This window comes from Diplotaxodon limnothrissa, linkage group LG1 (assembly GCF_057381915.1).
Source record: "Diplotaxodon limnothrissa isolate DT_005_m linkage group LG1, D_limnothrissa_male_GT1.1, whole genome shotgun sequence".
NCBI lineage: Eukaryota > Metazoa > Chordata > Actinopteri > Cichliformes > Cichlidae > Diplotaxodon > Diplotaxodon limnothrissa.
The window spans coordinates 31132818-31152826 of record NC_140596.1 but is presented as its reverse complement, the minus strand read 5'-3'; the positions used below and the strand labels follow the sequence as shown (position 1 = coordinate 31152826).

General features: G+C 44.7%; 1 protein-coding gene across 1 annotated transcript in view; it reads right to left on the bottom strand.

Moving 5' to 3' along the window:
* Positions 1-311: 311 nt before the first annotated feature.
* adamts7 (a disintegrin-like and metallopeptidase (reprolysin type) with thrombospondin type 1 motif, 7) overlaps positions 312-20009 on the bottom strand; it is a 104402-nt gene continuing 84704 nt past the window's right edge. Inside the window, exons 22-24 of the mRNA XM_085349799.1 lie at positions 19092-19238; positions 18273-18435; positions 312-454 (exon numbers count right to left, since the gene is read on the bottom strand). Of these exons, the coding sequence (XP_085205925.1) occupies positions 312-454; positions 18273-18435; positions 19092-19238 (453 nt within the window). The remainder of the gene's footprint in view (positions 455-18272; positions 18436-19091; positions 19239-20009) is intronic.

The following is a 20009-nucleotide window of genomic DNA, read 5'->3' as shown; positions in this document are numbered from 1 at the left end:
TACTTTAGACCCGGAAGTAGGATTCGTCGCGTCATCACTGAACAACCGGATATCTAAAAATGCATCATACTGCTGGCTACATTGATTGGATACTCCCATGTCTAATGTAACAAAGAAATGTGCAGCAAACAAATATTTACAATCTCGCTACTTTGCTTGTTCAATTTCATCAGCACAAACATGCAGAGTCCAGGTGTGTGTAAGATTCATAACCAGTCCGTAGTTCAGAAAAAGGGCTCAGATTGTTGACTTTTAATGATGATTAGATTACATCACTCAGTGGTACAATCAGTGTGCTTGTGAGCTGCACCTTAGCTGCGAGGCCTGCTGAAGTGGGAGTGCTGGCTGCAGGATTTACAGCACTGTGCTTGTACGTTGGGGAGGTGGCAACGGCCGAGCCATCGAAGTGTCTGACAGAAACGAAATGTCAGCCGATCGTGGAGACAGACTGTTCCTGTGTAGGTGAGAAGCAAACAGAGGTCACACACGCAAAGGTTAAATACAGACCTCATTCGGGACACACAAAGTCACATTTACTGACAATTCAACAAGCTGATATATAAGTAAGCAAGACCCCCTGAAATGACACATAGAGTGGATACAAAAGGGGATTAATAAAAGGAATCAGTAATTTTAATTTGTTCTTAAGTACAGGAGAAATAGTTTAACCTCGATTCTGAACTCAGAAGTATAAAACACGAACCAGAGCTCTTTGAGAAAGAAATGTGGAGATGAAATCAACTAGCGGCGTCGTGTGATCTCGTAAATGCCTGCTTTTAAGCATCAAAAGCACAATAAGTGTATTAAGGCAACTCTTAACACTAACGTGGGACTTCAAGTAAAAACACAGCTTTATGTCTACTTAGGAAAATTAACTTTTTTTCAGCTCCAGATGTAATTATTGCCTAGCATTAGTCCGTGCTTTCGTAAGCATATTTCTAATATATTTAAAGACTGGGATCACATTTTCCACAAAACAATCGGACTTTGAGGTGTCTGAGATGTAAGCTGATAAATCCTGAAAGAATGTTAAAAAAAAACATCAGTGTTGTCAATCCAAACTAATGGTCTTTTTATGCTGGAGAAATAGTTGATCAGCGGTACTCATGTGCCCCTTTATTAACACTAATTCTAGTGCTCAGTGTTGCTGTTGCATTGTCTTCATTTGTTTTAGACAAATTAAGAGTTTCCTGTGACTGTGCAAAAGTACTTCTTGCACCAGACCCTTAGATATTCTAGACCCAGTGCATATTGTCAGAAATTCTTATTTCATCCACCAGCAAGGCACCCTTGTACCATTTCCTACATTTTGTTTCTGTCTACTCTCTATATCTATATCCTGTCCAAAAAAGGCTAAAAATGCCCCCAAAATAAAAGACTGGGATTGTTTGTGACTGAATGTGGTTAAGTTGGCAATTATATCCCATTTGCTATGTGATAAAACAGCAGTTAGCTTTGATAGAGAAACTTTCTAAATCTGCTTCCATCTACATATACAGAAATTCATCACACAAAATCCCTCCGCAGTGATGTAGCTGCTGGAGGATGGCAGGTAAATGCGCCTCTGTTTAATGACACTTTCATATAGAAATCTAGCCCGAACACAACGCTAACTAATGCCCCTATCGAGATGCAGACTGACTCAGATTGATTGCAACATTTTGACAATCTGTCTGTGTTTATAAATTAGAAGTTGAGCTCCATTTCATGTGATGACATCTGACGACTTTGTATAAGCAGGAAAAAAAATAAAGATGGATCTCACACAATGGAGCTGTATTAAGCACAGAGTTAGCATGGAAAGGAAGAACATTGACCAAAAAAAGGAATGTGTTTACCTACTTTAGCCTGTGAAGAAAGCTTTAAAGTGATAAATGGACCGGCATTTGCATAACAGATTTCTACTGCTAGTGTGCACTGAAAGCACTTTTATAATGCAAGTTACACTTGATTGTTGTGCGCACACGGTCATACCAGTGGATGCATGGGTAACATTTTTTAAGAGCATCTGAGGAGCTGGGTTTTTTCTGCCTACCCTCCTTTTTTAAACACCCACCACTGCTGAAAAAATATTAAGGAAGAGAGGGACGAAAAAAGAAAAGCAGAAAGAAAACAGCCCACACACCGCTGCTGAAATCTCCGTTTTGGTGGTTAATATCAACATTTTGGAGCAACAAAGGCAACTATTAATGGCTTAAACAGACAAAAATATTTCAGTGCTGTAGATCCTCCGCCTTTGAGCCCATCCCCTCAATCGAGATGACTACAGAGGGAAAGCAGATGTTAAAGGCAAATGTGAAAGGGGGGAAAATGGTGTTAGATAAAAATCACCATTGCTTACTCAATATATTTTTATATATCGAGGTGGCCTATCAAGATAAAAATGTTACTTTTTCTTAACAACACACTGTACTAGTCTGTACTCTAAATATGGTTATACTATTTAAACATTTTCTCTGCATAATATAAACCTAAACCCACCGCTCGAGGTTCTCAAAACTCCTCTATGTAGAATTTGCAATGTCACTCAGTTCAGTTCACAGCTGCCTCTCAGTGCACAGTATTTCCTGTTTACTGCGCCTCTCTTTCTATTCCTCTTTCTGTAAAGAATAATAAACAACAAAAGAGAAGAGTGGGACTATGGGACTCTTCAGTTATATGTATTTTTTCACGGTCTGTGAATGCAGGCTTTGGTTGGATGACAGTCTGCAGTGGATGTGTCTCTGCATCTGTGAGCTACTATCTATAAACTGTACAGACATAGATATTCTAGAAATATATTTATATTATAAAGCTAGTGACAAATAAAAAGATAAAAATGAAAATAAGAGTTGAATGACCTAAAATATATAGAACTAAAACATTTCACATATAATAAATAAATGGAATAAAAGTTGGTATTTTTTTATTATTATCACTTTATTAAACAGTGAAAGTTAACAACAGTTTTGCATAATGTAGCAAAAGCAACGTTCTGAATCTGTTGGACTTTAAATGACAAACTTTCTTTCACCACTGACAAACAGCTATTTGTTTAAATTAGTTTGGGGTAATTATGTTTTTGACACTTATGGGAGAATTAGAGCCAAGCTGGGGAAAAAAGATTATCTTTTAAATTTCATTTGCATATTAATTTCAGTTCTCAGTTTTCATTTATTTAGGGCTTTTTCTGTGCACTTTGTCAAGGACTCACTCTTGTTTAGCTCTGAAAGAGATGCCTGCCAAAAACAACATTATGTGACAAGTGAAAGTGAACCAGAACACTAGTTATGCCTTCAATATTGTCATTTTCTACAGTACTAGTGCAGTTGCAGTTACACTGAGATTGTGTGTGGATATTTTACATTCTCGCGGCCGCCTGACCTCCCACATCTTCTCATTACCAAACACCCGCTGAGTCTGAAGTAAATCTGATGAACGAGCGATTACAGTTCTCTCTGTAACACCACCGATGATGTCGATGTCACAGCACAAGAGATTTTGATGACGATGCCTGATTGCATTGGGCTCCCAGGAACATAAAAAATAGTTTTTATTCAAATGCCATAAAGTTTGAAACACATGAGGGAACCGTTGTCCTACATTGTGATTTCAAATTGAAGACTTTTTTTCCTCTCACGTCAAATGAAGAAACGGAAAATGTTTCTGCTTGGTCTGTGGAGTTCAACGGCAGCTGGAGAATCGTTTCATGTTTTTGTGGCCTCCAAACTCCTCCACTGGTGAATGATATACCATTTCAGTAAAGTATGCATGCTCTCTGAGGGGCATGTGGGCTGCTAGTTTGCAGATGAAATTGAGGAGCGGACCCCACTCCCACGCCCTGCCCCATATATGGCACTTATCTATTATGTACTCCAAGTTTCGGTATTTGGATTTTAATTTTCAGTAAAATATGACAGATATTATGAAACCAAGACAGATACTTTTGCATGCAAAAAGTTATATGAAAACTTCATTAGTATCCTGCATTAACTCTGTGCTTTGGGAATGTTTGTCTGCAGACAGACGCTTAGACTGTATGTAGGTCATGCATCTGCTTGACCTCCCACTATTCTCCCTGTGGCCTTTCCCAGACAACATGCACAGACTGCAGAACTTATGTCACAATGTTGCTGTGCTGGCCTACAAAATCCCTCTGCCCTGCCCTGAAGATACAACAAACAGCAAACAGCACATGTCTACTGAAGCAACAGTCCAGCATTACTTCAAAATGAACTCGAGACTGACAGATCCCCATCCAAAGACCAGCACCCTCTTATTTACCTAACATTATAATTGTTGCTGCCGTCATAGGCAACTCTCGCATTTAAGTTCATTTTATTAGATAGTTAAGGTTAAAACAATAAGTAGGTGAAATAATAAATAAATAGTAATTCATGTTTTGTTGATTAGATTTATATGTTTAAATGTGTTATTTGTGCTAACTGTGCAATTAGGATGGAACCTTTTCTATAGTTCCGTCTGTTGTTGCAAAGAGGGCTTTTTTTTGGCTGTCACACTCAGCAAGCTAATTAAGAGAAGAGCCGCGAGGTTTGCACGTCTACAGAAAGTTATAAGAGAGTGCTTTTTTGGAACTCCCCACGATGTAAAGATGAAAGTTTATTCCCTTTGAGTGAGGCCAATGAGATAAATGTTTTATTTTGTTTATTATCGTTGTATGTAAATACGCGAGTGTTGCGTGATATTCCAGTGCAATTACCGCAGTTTGAGGTGTAATGTGTACTTTATTGATCATTTTGTTGGAATGTCTCATCAGATATAACACTTAAGGACTTTATTAAGAATATTCATTTAAGTTTGTATTTCTTTTAGTTCTGATGGCATTCTATCGGCTGTGGTGGACATCATTACATGTTGAGGCATGTCGCAGAATCCTCCTGTCCAAAATAAATGTCAGGTTAAACGCAAAGAACAAGTTGAGCTTTAATAAGACTCGAGGGGAGTAACAATAATAGCTAATCTCTCTGAAAGAAGTGGTGTGCCATTTAAACAGACAAACAAAACCACAAGAAATATAACCTGCAGGCTGTCAATACTTAATGAAAACAAAGCGGCAATTAATGTTTATGCTTACAAAAAGTAAATGAAAGAAAAATCTCCAGGTTTAAGTGTAAATTATGATCCTACTTCAGGCTACACTCATACCTTGAAGTAGGCCTTATATCTTGGGTTGCTTTGAAGTTGTGATCGTGCAAAGCACAAATGCAATTCACTTATGACAACATGACAATAAATAAATAAATAAAGTCAAGATGAGAGAAGTGTCTTAAAAAATTGGCAAAACTGTGTCACTGACTCCGTGCTAGATCTAGATTTCACAGAAAAATATCTATTTCTAGCACATCATCAATCTGCTGCCACTTTTATCAACAAGAGCACAGTGAACCCTGAGAGGCTGACAGAAGAATGTTTGAAATTAAAATGTAAATAAGCTGTTTAATAACCAGCAGATTACCCGTAAAAGTACACTATAGATGGCATATATGGAACTTAAATAAATAAATAAATGGGGAAAAAAAGTACATGTGTAAGTTTTTGATGCATCACATACAGGTTTCTAATGTTCTGCTTACAGGTAACGTTCATTTTAATGCTATACTGTGGAGGTAAACACAGACGACACGAGAGCTCTCGATAAACACTGCTCGTTTATTACTCATCACCACAGAACTGAACACTTTCCCTCCAAAACACAGCAACAACACTTCCTGAGAACTGGGTGTGAGTGGAGCCCTCCAGTGGTCCACCACACATGCCCCCCCCGAACACCCAGTAGGGTCATCCCCTAGTCCAGAACCCTTGCTTTAATTAAACGTCCAGAACGGCTGAACCGGGGAGGTGGAGAGCTGGCGGAGGGGAAACGAGCCTGAGGGCCAGGCTGGCACGGGCGGTTAGGAAAAACTGAAGGTAGCTCAGGCCCCGCCAGGTGGGGGGCGCTCCCAGAGGAAGAAGCAGGGTTGTCCAGTCCAGTGGAAGGCGGGCGGCCACGGCGGGGGGCCTGAGCCGGCACCACCTGGTCATCCAGAAGCACATGTGCTGGTTTAAGTCTGTCAATAGAAACAGCCTCCTGCCGACCCCCAAAATCCAAAAGGAAATGCTTCCGGCCCGGTTGAATAACCCGAAAGGGGCCGTCATACAGTGGACGCAGCGGAGGCCTATGAGCGTCATGCCTGACAAAAACAAACTGCGAAGAGTCCAACGACCTCGGAACAAAGGTGTCAGGCACACAATGGTGCACTGGGCCAGGAAGAGAAAACGAGTCTCTTGGGGGACGGAGAGATAGCACGGAGGGAGCGAAGCACGGGGGTGGGCTCTCAGGCAAGAATTCCCCGGGGACCCGGAGGGGCTGACCAAGGACAAGTTCAGCCGGGGAAACCCCAAGGTCTTCTTTAACCGCGCAGCGCAACCCCAGTAAAACCCATGGAAGGCGGTCAAACCCAGTTGCCATCTGTGAGAGAAGCGCGGAACGCGGCCTTAAGCGACCGGTGGAAACGTTCGCACATCCCGTTGGCCTGCGGGTGGTACGCAGTGGTGCGGTGGACCTTGACCCCCAGGCCGTCAGCCATGGCAGACCAAAGCTCGGAAACGAACTGGGGGCCCCTGTCTGAGGTAATGTCGGCGGGGGGACCGAAACGCGAAACCCACGTTGACAAAAATGCCCTGGCCACTGCTGCTGCTGTAGTGGACGCCAGAGGCACTGCCTCAGGCCAGCGGGTTGTGCGGTCCACTACAGTCAAAAGGTGCGTGAAACCTTGTGACTGCGGCAGAGGACCAACCAGATCCACATGCACATGATCAAAACGCCTCCCTGGAACGCGGAAGGATTCGAGGGGCGCCTGTGTGTGCCTATGGATCTTAGCGCGTTGGCATGGGATGCACGCGGCTGCCCAGTCTTTCACCGATTTACGAAGGCCCGGCCAAACGAACCTAGAGCTGACCAGCTTGACCGAGGCCCGGACGCCTGGATGAGAGAGGGCGTGTACGGAGTCGAAAACGCGACGACGCCACGAAAGGGGAACTACAGGGCGTGGACGGCTGGTGGAAACATCGCAAAGCAGGCTAGGCCCGCCGTTCCACAAGGGTCTGTCCTCCAGTACAAGGCCCGTTTGCGCAGACCGAAGGGCAAGGACGTCCGGGTCGGCCTGTTGGTCAGCGGCCATAGCCTCAAAGTCTATGCCAACATAAACAGGAGAAACCAGCACGCGGGATAGACAGTCAGCCACGCAGTTGGACTTACCAGCCACGTGCTGAATGTCCGTTGTGAACTCGGAAATGGCTGCCAACTGGCGCTGCTGGCGCCTGCTCCACGGATCAGAGACCTTGGACATCGCGAATGTCAAAGGTTTATGATCGACGTACGCGGCGAAGCTCCGACCCTCGAGAAAAAAACGAAAATGCCGTGTGGCGAGGTGTAGGGCCAGCAACTCCCTGTCAAAAACGCTATATTTGCGCTCACTGTCTCTAAGCGTGCGACTAAAAAAAGCGAGCGGTTGCCAGACACCGGAGACCCGCTGTTCTAACACTGCGCCCACTGCCACGTCCGACGCGTCGGAGGTCAACGCAATCTCCGCCGACGGAAACGGGTGGGCCAGCAGGGCGGCGTTTGCCAGCGCGGTCTTGGCCCCAGAAAATGCCTGGATGCGTTCAGGGAGCCAATCAATCGGGTCCTTAGCTGTTTTACCCTTCAAGGCAGCATAGAGAGGCTGCAGCAGGTGCGCAGCTCTGGGGAGAAAGCGGTTGTAGAAATTGACCATCCCCAAGAACTCCTGCAGCGCTTTAACGGACGCAGGACACGGAAAAGCCGAAACGGCCCGGACCTTGTCTGGCAACGGAACCACACCGTCAGCGGAAATGCGGTGGCCCAAGAAATCCAGAACCGGCAAGCCGAACTGGCACTTGGAGGGGTTGACGATCAGGCCGTGTGCCGCCAAGCGCTGGAAAACCTGATGCAGATGGGACGCATGCTGACTCTCAGAGCAGCTGGCCACCAATATATCGTCAAGGTACACGAAGACGAAAGGCAGCCCGCGCAAAACGGAGTCCATCAACCGCTGAAAAGTCTGGGCGGCGCCTTTCAGGCCGAACGGCATGCGCAAAAATTCAAACAGGCCGAAAGGGGTAATAACGGCAGTTTTGGGGACGTCTTCGGCGCGCACGGGAACCTGGTGATACCCCCGCACCAAGTCAATTTTAGAAAAAATCGAGGTGCCGGCGAGGTGGGCGGAAAAATCCTGGATGTGGGGAATGGGGTAACGGTCATTCTCCGTGACATTATTCAAACGGCGAAAATCCCCACACGGCCGCCACCGACCGTCTGACTTGGGCACCATGTGTAGCGGAGAAGCCCAGGCACTATTCGAGCGCTGCACTATGCCGAGGCGCTCCATTGCGGCAAACTCTTCCCGAGCGACGGAGAGTTTCGCGGGGTCGAGGCGGCGCGCGCGTGCGAACACCGGGGGACCGACCGTCGGAATATAATGTTCAACCCCGTGCTTCGTTGCCGTGTTCGAGAAATTAGGAACAGTCAGTGAAGGGAACTCCAAGAGCAAACGCTGAAAAACATTCCCTGAAGTCACTAAATTAGCCCGATTCAGGGGCTCGATGGCGCGAGTGAAACAGGGCATTGAAGAAAAAGACAGTGCATCGATTAAGCGTCTGTTAGCGACATCGACCAGCAGTCCGTGGGCACAAAGAAAATCAGCGCCCAAAATAGGTACAGAGCTAGCGGCAACAACAAAGGTCCATTGGAAATCCCGACCATGAAAACAAACAGTCACGAACCTTTCCCCGAACGTTGCGATGGGAGAGCCATTAGCCGCAATAAGCTGCGGTCCGCAGCCTGCTGCTAAACTGTCGGCTCCGGACGGGGGAAGGAGGCTCTTCTGGGAGCCAGAGTCGACCAGGAAACGTCTCCCAGAGCGCGAGTCTTCTATGAAGAGCAGTTTTTCTTTGTCGCGGCCGCTACAGCGCGTTGGCGGGGTCCATGTCCCAGGGTCGAAAAAGCGCAAGGCGGCAGGCAGCGGCGCGCTCCGGCGCCAAAACGCTGATGGTAGAAACAGAGGTCCCGTCCGTGGTGTCGCTGTGCCGCGATCTTTGCCGTCAGCGAAGGATCGGGTACGTCGTGGCAGGTCAGCGGGGAAGTGGAAGGCGCCGCCGGCGAGGCTGGAACTAGGTCGTGATCGTGGAAAGTGCGGGTAGCCAGGAGAATACGATCCGCGTCCTCAGCCAGGGAGCAATAATCCTTCGTGCCCAGAAGCGGAGAGTTGGCGAGGCCGGCTCTCACGGCCGCCGGCAGCTGTCGGAGGAAGATGTGGGCGAAGAGGAATCCCCCGTCATCCGGTCCGAGAAGGGATAGCATGTGCTCCATCAGTTCGAGAGCCGTACCGCCACCCAGGCCTGAGAGGGAGAGGAGCTTCTCGGCTCGCTCTGCGTCGGTGAGGGCATAGCGCCGAAGAAGCAGCTCCTTAAGGGCGGCGTACTTCCCTCGGGTGGGTGGGTCCCGGAGGAGAGTCAATGCACGACGGGTGGCTAGCGGGTCGAGAGAAGCCACCACATGGTGATATTTCGTGTCGTCAGCCGAGATGCCACGAAGGGCGAACTGAGCCTCCACATGCACGAACCACGACGGGGGATCGTGAAGCCAAAAGTCCGGCAGCTCGAGCACCACAGCAAACGTAGCTGCAGCCGGAGGCAGAGAGCTGGCGGCTGCTGATGCATCCAGAGCGGAGTCGGCGCCACCATCGGACTGCAGCATGTTCGAGTCAGGGGTCACCAATGTGGAGGTAAACACAGACGACACGAGAGCTCTCGATAAACACTGCTCGTTTATTACTCATCACCACAGAACTGAACACTTTCCCTCCAAAACACAGCAACAACACTTCCTGAGAACTGGGTGTGAGTGGAGCCCTCCAGTGGTCCACCACAATACGTCTGTTTTGTGAGGGCATATCCTCGAGGATTTTTTAAGCTACTTCTGACAGTACTTGATGAGCTCATACAATCTGGTTGACCTCACCAAAATTAGACTTGAGATGTATAGCGAGTTTAGTAACAAAAACCTGACATATTCAATAAAAGAAAAAAACAGTAAAAAAAGTAAAATTTGATTATTGACGTCCAAGGAAAACATCCATATTAATTCTGCAGTCAGAGTTCATGATCAGGACTTCAGAGCCTCTGCTGTGGTTAAGGTTGTGTGTGTGTGTGTGTGTGTGTGTGTGTGTGTGTGTGTGTGTGTGTGGGGGGGGGGGGGGGGGGGGGGGGTGTACGGTAGACTGAGCTCTTAAAAAGAGCATAATTAACAAATCCAAAGGGAGAAAATGCCACGCTGATTTTGTCCCAACGAATGCATCCCTGCTTCTAAAACACGTGTAATGTCCATGTGAAGGATGACCTCGCATCAATTTCATCTCATCTTGGTGAGAAGCACCCACTGCTTCCTAGTAGGATATTAATGACACACAGCCTCGGTAAATTGTCTGGCATACAGGACTCAAAATATATCTTGGTTTCACGCAGCTCCACACATGTTTTTACACGTTTTTATGCCACAGCACAGCGCATTCACAGTGAAAGTCAAAGGGGTTTTTTTCTTCTTCATCTTCCACTCCACGTCTCATCGGATTTTAATTAGAGAAGCTTTTGGAAATCATGAACTGAAATCAATCATGAAAAAAAAAAGGGTTTGATTTTTTGGTTTGATTAGACCGTCTGTTAAAATATCACAGTGATAAATTGACATGAATCCAGATTTCGTAAAATTTCAGATGGCTTGTTGTCTAATTCATATCTGAAAAGGTTCCCGCGCTTCCCCATCACTGACCACGCGAACGCACACCACACCTTTGAATTTGTGGCTGGAATTTAATGATCGTAAATCTTATCTTAAGAGATAAAATATATAGATCACTGTTAGCAAGAAATGTTTATGATCTATGTCCAGTTTATATTTGTGATCACTCTCGCTTTGCTGCAGCGACTGAATGGCACTGAATTAATACCCGTCTCTAAGCTCTGATGTGGAGTGATACTTCAAGTGATTAGACAGGAGAACTGCTTTATGTCACAAGAAATGGGCTCATTTGAACAGATGCAAAAACAGTGGTGCAAGGTCAGACTTAAATCCATTAAAATCTATTATACTGCACACTCCGAATATTTTTTTTGTTCATCATCTTCAGTATTTCCTTCAATATCATCTGTTTAAAAAGGTCATGACTGAAGCTTTGCTGCTTTTATGTTTCCTTGGTGATCCTAATAATTGTTTACAATAACATCCTTTAATGTCATATTTAAAAAAATATCATAAGTCAACATTTAAAGTGTAGTATCATTAGGTTTTCTCCACTTCATGTTAGCTAGCACACAATGAGTCACTGGTTTTAGTTTGATATGCTATAATTACACCCTGATAACGACTGTGTTTAGTCTGTTCCTTCCCATTCCATGCAAGGCCACCTGGGTTGGCTGGAAGACTGTTTACTGTCTCAGCTGAACTCTGGACACGTACACACATACATATACACTGATATGCACACACTCATCCCCACTACCTTTCCAAACGCCTTCGATGCTTATTCCCTTCCGATGCTGCATCCTTTACCCACCCCTGTTGCTTGTCATGTGTTTCTTTGGTGTATTAAGAGTTTTTTCATGTGCTTTGTGCAGAGGTGTTTTTTTCTGTTCTCAAACTGATCTCCCTGCTGGAGCTCAGTCTGGGGGGAGTTATTTTTTTCTCCTTATCTTTCCTCGTGTGGTGCATTTTCCATTGTTGTACCTCTCTGACCTGTCTTCCCCATGTGATGTTTTGTGTAATGTATGTATGGTCGGAGGGTAAGATGGCGCCGCCATTGCGTGCAATAGGTCGGCAGCCTTATGAAATTTCCCCTTGTGGGACTAATAAAGGTATATCAATCAATCATGTGCGCTAGGAGCTGAGATGTTCCTGCTCTGTACTCCAACACCCTGACAGGGCATTAATCAGCTCAAACAGGCTTTATTGACAACAGGGAGGAAAAAATAACCTTTGCCACCATCTGATTACCTTATTCCAATGAAAATCCACAAACACATTATTGACTGTAACTGAGGGTGAAACACAAAGCTAACATGGCCAAATATTTGCTGCCACGTTACACAAGCCTCAAATATTTATCATTACACTTTTACTCCTCTGTGCTCTCAAAATGTCAGCAAAGATGGCATTCAGACTCCAACAGGCTGCCCTCTGAAGAACACTGTGATTTCATTTCTGATATATACAGCAGAAATGCCAAAGAACTGCTGTGGCCCAGATCAAAACAACTGAAAGTAAACGTGCAACGGGTGATTGTTTAATGACAGAAGACACGCATGTAAACAGGAGATGTAGTAGTGATGGACAGTCTTTGGAGGTTAGTGCCTTTTATAAAAGCGTGTTCTACACTAAACACCTTCAGCGCTACTGTTATAGCATAACCAGGTGTGAGTGGGCATGCTTCACCTCACAGGTACACACTGAATAGTTGGGAGTGAGAGAACCACTTATGTTATAAAACGGCTGCTATACCTCACTCTGTGTAGGTGACCTTCGTCTACAATCACCTACAGTAATGAGAGGCTATTGTAGAGCCAGAATGTACTTAATAAAAAAGATCGAAAGTGAAAACTTTGATCCAACAAGAATGAGTAAAAAAAAAAAAAAGATGATGCACAGCCAGCAATTCTCCAGTTTTGAATGGAAGCTTTGAATGTAAATATCTCCTTCTTGGCTTCGTTTGAAAAGGAAGTTTCAGTTCATCTTGTGCGTGCCCGGTTAACAAAGAAGGCCTTTCAGGCTAACGTACTCAGTCTTTCCACTTATTTTGTGATGTGGCACCATTAAAGAAACGCTGATAGATCCTCTGTTGCAATGGTTTTTTGTAGATTTGCTTCGATATCACCTTGTATATCGAATGTAGCATCATGTAGCATCATGATGCTAACGGAGTCGTGGCTAACATCGCTAACTCCGGACACAAGCGTGACACTACCGGGATTCCAGCTGCTGCGAGCGGACAGGACCAGAGACAGCGGTAAGAGGAAAGGAGGGGGACTGGCAGTTTTTGTGAACGACAGATGGTGTAACCCTGGGCACATCACTGTAAAAGAGCAACTCTGCAGCAGAGACATTGAGCTGTTAGCCGTTAGCATGCGTCCGTACTACCTGCCCCGGGAGTTCTCGCATGTTATCGCGATAACAGCGTATGTCCCCCCCTCGGCCAACGCGGATGCAGCCTGTGACTCTCTCCACTCTGTGGTCAGCAGACTGCAAACACAATCACCGAGAGCCCTTCTCATAATATCAGGGGACTTCAATCATGCCTCACTGGACTCCACACTGCCCACCTTCACCCAGTATAGAAGAAGAAGAAGAAAGAAGAAAGTGTGTACATTATTGTACTTTATTGAGCCCCGTGGGGAAATTGCTGACCTGTGCCTGCCTGTGACCTGCCTGTGACCTGCCCAACCAGAGTCAATAAAACACTGGACTTACTGTATGCCAATGCAGAAGAGGCATACAGTTCATCACCTCTCCCTCCCCTGGGCAGATCTGATCACAACCTGGTGCACCTTGTCCCTGTGTATGAGCCCTTAGTGCGCAGGGAGCCACCAGCCACCCGCACAGTACAGAGATGGTCAGAGGAGAGCGAGGAGGCTCTTAAGGATTGTTTTGAGTCGACTGTGTGGGAGGTGATTTGTGATGACCACGGTGAGGACATCGACAGCCTTACTACATGCATTACTGACTATATAAACTTCTGTGTGGATAACACTGTACCTACCAGGACTGTACGGTGTTTCTCCAACAACAAACCTTGGATTACCCCAGAAATTAAAACCGTCCTCAAGCAGAAGAGGAGGGCCTTCAAATCCAGAGACAAAGAGGAGTTGAAAAGGGTGCAGAGAGAGCTGAGGGGACTGATAAGGAATGGGAAGGAGAGCTACAGGCAGAAGATGGAGAACCAGCTTCAACAAAACAACGTTGGTGAAGTCTGGAGAGGCCTCAGAACCATCTCGGGCCACAAACAGCAGAACTCTCTGCCTGGGAGGGATGTGAGATGGGCAAATGAACTGAATCATTTCTTCAACAGATTTGACTCAGCCATGAGGCAGTCTGCAACATCGGCTGCAGACTCACCCACCCCCACTGCTGCTGTTCCACCTCAGACACTTCACACCTCCTCTATTCACCCTGCTCACTCCCCCCCACCCCCAACAACAGCATCCAATACACACTCAACACAAGGCTCCAGCCTGTCTCTCTCAACCACCCAGGTTAGGAGGGAACTGAGGAGGATTAATGGCAAGAAGGCAGCGGGTCCAGATGGCATCAGCTCGAGGGTCGTCAGGTCCTGCGCGGACCAACTGTGTGGGGTGATGGAGCACCTCTTCAACCTGAGCCTGAGGTTGGGAAGAGTCCCACAGCTCTGGAAAACCTCCTGTGTTGTACCAGTGCCAAAGACTTCACGCCCCAAGGACCTCAACAGCTACAGGCCGGTGGCTCTGACATCCCACCTGATGAAGACCCTGGAGCGGTTGGTCCTGGCTCAGCTTCGGCGCCTAATAAGCTCATCACTGGACCCACTTCAGTTTGCCTACCAGCCTGGCATTGGAGCGGATGATGCCGTCATTCACCTCCTACATCGTTCCCTCGCTCACCTGGAGACCGCTGGAAGCACTGTGAGAATCATGTTCTTTGATTTCTCCAGTGCCTTCAACACCATTCTTCCCTTGGTTCTAAAGGACAAGCTGGTGAACTCTGGAGTGGACCATCACCTCACTACCTGGATCCTGGACTTGAGGTAGTCCAGGATCCAGGTAGTGAGGTGATGGTCCACTCCAGTGAGGAGTGAGGTGAGGTGACCGACCACAGTATGTGAGGACTCAGGGCTGTGTGTCGGACAGGGTCGTCTGCAGTACGGGGGCCCCACAGGGAACGGTTCTGGCTCCGTTCCTCTTCACCATCTACACTGCAGACTTCTCCCACAATTCCACCCAGTGCTTCCTGCAGAAGTTCTCTGATGACTCTGCAATAGTCGGCCTCATCACTGATGGGGACGACAAGGAGTACAGAGGTCTGACCCAAGACTTTGTGGACTGATGCCAGCTGAACTACCTCCAGATCAACGCCAGTAAAACCAAGGAACTGGTGGTAGACTTCCGCAGGCACAAGCATTCTCCACTGCAACCACTGAACATCCAAGGTATGGACATTGAGGCTGTGGACAGCTACAGGTACCTTGGTGTTCATCTGAACAATAAACTGGACTGGACTCATAACTCAGACGCCCTCTACAGGAAAGGGCAGAGCAGGCTGTACCTGCTGCGGAGACTCAGGTCGTTTGGAGTGGAGGGCCCACTCCTGAAGAAATTCTATGACTCTGTTGTGGCTTCTGCTATCTTTTATGGCGTGGTCTGCTGGGGCGGCAGCATCTCTGCTGGGGACAGGAAGAGACTGAACAGGGTGATCCGAAGGGCCAGCTCTGTTCTAGGATGCCCTCTGGACCCAGTGGAGGTGGTGAGTGACAGGAGAACGGCGGCTAAGCTGTCATCCCTGATGGACAACATCTCCCACCCCATGCAGCAGACTGTGACAGCACTGAGCAGCTCCTTCAGTGGGAGACTGCGGCACCCACGGTGTGGGACGGAGAGATTTCGCAGGTCTTTCCTCCCCACTGCTGTCAGACTCCATAATAAAGACTTTAACTGATCAAGCACACACATCCATACATATGCAATAATACTAAGTGCAATAATCCTTTCTGTCATCGTTGTATTTTTACTCAGTTGTATATAGTATTTGTATTTGTATTCTATTTTTATCTTATTGTATATTTATTTTATTTTATTCTACTGTGTATAGTATTTTATTTTATTCTATTCTGTACAGTTGTGTACTGTATTTATTCTTGTTGTATTCTAGTTTTTGCCTCATAACTTTTGCACTGTCCACTTCCTGCTGTGACAAAACAAATTTCCCACGTGTGGGACTAATAAAGGTTATCTTATCTTATCTTATATTATTTTGTACTATAAATAACAATTGTAATTGAATTTTATTATTATTTTCATCACTATTTTGATGGCACAATACAGGTGGGAAATTGAGCCAGCTATCTAGCCACGCAAGGCTCAACTGCGAGAAACAGACATCACATAAAACTAAGTCACCCACATCACTGGGTTTGTTTTCTTTTAACCCCTTATGCATTTTGTTCCGCCTTAATGTCACTGGAGATTATGTCGGAATTACAATCTTAACTCATGCTGAAGCTCCACGTAATTGCCATTTTAACCAGTACCCTCACACCCAGAAGAAGAAGCAGTGGTGGATGCTAGATTTGAATTTCATGTAAATTACACATTATTTCTGTCTGATCACGTGTTGCATATGAGTTTGTTCTGTCACAATACATGACGCAGACCTACATTTTGCCATTTGGCGTGCAACTACTGTAAAAAAGCTGATTGGTTCAGCTGGAACAAGAGAATCGTTGCTTTGGAGCGCTTTTAAAAAAAATCATAATATGACATTTTGAGTAATTTAACATGTTTAGAACCAATTATTTGCTATCAAACACAAAAGGAAACACACCAAAAAACAACCCACATCTGCTTCTTAATCAGTTTCCTCTACTTATTTAAAATATCAGATTAGCTCGGGACTGGAGCCGATCACACAAAGATATTTAATGGCTGCAGGACATTGGCAGTGTGTTTTGATCATTCTTAGTTAATATTTCTTTTGTTCATCATCTTCAGTATTTCCTTCAATATCATCTGTTTAAAAAGGTCATGACTGAAGCTTTGTTGCTTTTATGTTTCCTTAGTGATCCTAATCATTGTTTACAATAACATCCTTTAATGTCATATTTAAAAAAATATCATAAGTCAACATTTAAAGTGTAGTATCATTAGGTTTTCTCCACTTCATGTTAGCTAGCACACAATGAGTCACTGGTTTTAGTTTGATATGCTGTAATCACGTGAACTACTCAATAAACCAGTACTATGCTAATAAAAAAAAGGAGCTGAGATTTGATGTTCCTGACAGGGCATTAATCAGCTCAAACAGGCTTAAAATTGAATTAACACTGACATATAATATTTAGGGAAGGTTTAAAAAAAAATCCTGTCTTAGTGAGAACAACTACACTTGCTGGCAGCAGCAAAATATAAATCTGTTAATCCTCACAATCTTTTTAATTTAATCTTTTTAATTGAACCGTCTGCAACAGGCGCGCAACAGTCTTTAAGTGCTCTTTGTAATCATTGATTATCACAATAATTCTGTTAGTGTGTTACATAAATAGAGGAGTAGCTGGATAATCATTATAATAAACATAAACACACATTATGCAACACTTAATTCCAAAATAGTTGGGGCACCGTGTAAAATGTAAATGGCAACAAATGGATGATTTGGAAACCTCCTGAGAGCAAATTTTAATCACAATCGAAAACATGGTTAAAGTGAGACATTTTACTATTTCATACATAATTTCAGCTCATTTTGAATTTGGCAGTAATATATCCCAACAGGGTTCACTGTGGCATCCATAAATGCAGGTTAAACCTTTATTGTGCAGACAAGCAGCCAAAGGTGAACACAATCCAGAAATGCTGTCGTCTTCTCTAGAAAACCATTCTGTCATTAGTTATTTTTATGTTTTTACACTTTTTTAAATTCTGAAAACATGGATGGAAAGAGACCATCTGGCTTGTTCTCAGGCAACAGTCCCTATGACATTTGCAGTTTACAAAAGGGCCATCAGTGCTAAAAGGTATATAACGGCTTTAGAGGAAAATATCCTCCATAATGTCTTTTTCCAGGGAAGGCTGTGTGCGTTTAAGCTTGACAAAGCTAAACAAAAGTGCCTGCTGCAGCTATCGTGGCACGGCTTGGCAGCAGAAGACTCCAGATTCGGAGCATCATGATACAAATAATACGACAAAGAAGACACGGGACTGTTTAGCAGCAAGAATCCTCTATCAAACAAGAGTGGACCAACATTCATCTCCAAAACTCCAGCAGCTGGTCTCCACAGCTCCCAGATGTTTACCGACTGAGGGGAGATGCTTAAAATGGCACATCTTCTTAATTTAAACACTGACTGTTTTATATGTTGTACTGTGGACAACATATAAGATTCGGCTTTTATTTACATTTTTTACAGCGTCCCAACTTTTGTGGAATTGGGGAAATATTTAACCAAATAACCATATTTTTTCCTTTCGAATGTACTCACCAGGCTGTACGCTCTCACACTCTTGCGTGTTACACTTTCGGGTGCTCTCAGGCGGTGGCTCGTGGTGACATTGAGCTTGATCAACTTCTCCATCTGTCTCAGCCCTGGTGTCAACACATTTAATAAGTCGATGCTGCACTCCAACTCCGCAAGAAGTTGAACACTGCAAGAAGAGAGGGAAACAATTTTAATGTGTTTTAAAGGCAAGTAAAACAACGTTTATCTTGTACAATAATATCAGTGTTCCCCAAACTCTTCTCCGAGTTTATGATTGACAATTAAGGGCCACATTTCAACTGACACCAGTTAGACTATTACAAGACGTGCAGAACTGCTTCAGCTGTCAGTTAGGAGGATAGTATATTTTTGACATTCTCAATCTAAAAGGTGAATCTGAGAGGCTACACTGCCTCAGCGCTCCTGATTGGCCCCGATTGACTGATTCTGACCTTACTGATTCTCCCTAAACTCTACTCAAACACTTGTGCTCATGTGGGTGTCTCATGAAATCCCCTGAAAGATTCTGGTCGTGTGACCAGGTTACATTGGCAATACACCGTGAATAGTCTGCAATGAACTCTTTTATAGGATTGCAATTTTTGTTTAAGGATTTCTACTTCAGGAAAAAAAACAAAAAAACGCTGTATGAAATGAAGTATGAAATATCCATGATAGCAGGATGGACATCAAATTATTTTGTAGCCTTCTATGCAAGGTAATCATGATCCTTTCGTACCTCAAGCAATAATGCTTCATCAACGACAGGGATGTTCTCGTGATTTTGGTTTTTAAATGCAATCAACAATGCCTTCGTAGTACCTGTCCCCATGATCCGGTAAGCCACTGAGCACAAGGATGGCTATTACATGACTGGATGGTGCTGGGCTCGTGGTCTCTGTCGCATTGATCCTCCTCTGGACAGGTGACGATACGCTGCTGCTGACCTCCTCCGCACACCTCAGAGCACTGAACAACCCAGAGCACAACAGCAAACGCATGGAGGCTGTAAATCTCAGTGTTTAGGTTGACTGATTGATTCTGTGGATTTCAGACATTAAACAAATCCAAGGGGATGTTGAAAAATCCACAAAACACAGCACCGAATTTTAAAAAAGAACAGTAATCCCCCCCATCAAAAACACCGAGTACAACAAAAATAATTTGATGGCTTAAGTAAAAATTGAAAATAGATTCCATAAATACGCCACAGCCTGACACCTATAAGGCTCTTTGGTTTTCAGCATCTAGATGTGTAACTACAGCCTTTCATAGCATTGTTAAAAGAAAATAAAACATCACGGCTGTGTTACTGGCACAACACACCTACACCAAATCATGACAGCCATGTGGACGCACCTCTATTATCTGTCAACTATATTGAGGAGCATGGCCATATTGTACAAGTAATAGAAGCTCTGCTCTTATACTTTGAAGTGTAAAGCCTTACAGCCTTGACTGAGATGACTGCAAAGCTTAGACGCAAGAAGAAATTTAAATTCAACAAGGAGTTACTACAGATGACATTTAATGCCCTTTTTTCCCTCTAAACTTTCCAAGAAGCTAATTTTTTAAAATTGATTTGATAAAAATTTAATTGTGGAGGCTTCTTCGACATTGATAAGCCATTAACTGTGACCATTTTTGTTACGTAAAGATTATCAGGTAAGTCTTTGTCTTTAACCCTGCAGCCAAAGTCATATTCTTGAGTGCAGGCAATTATAGACAAACACAGTGTGT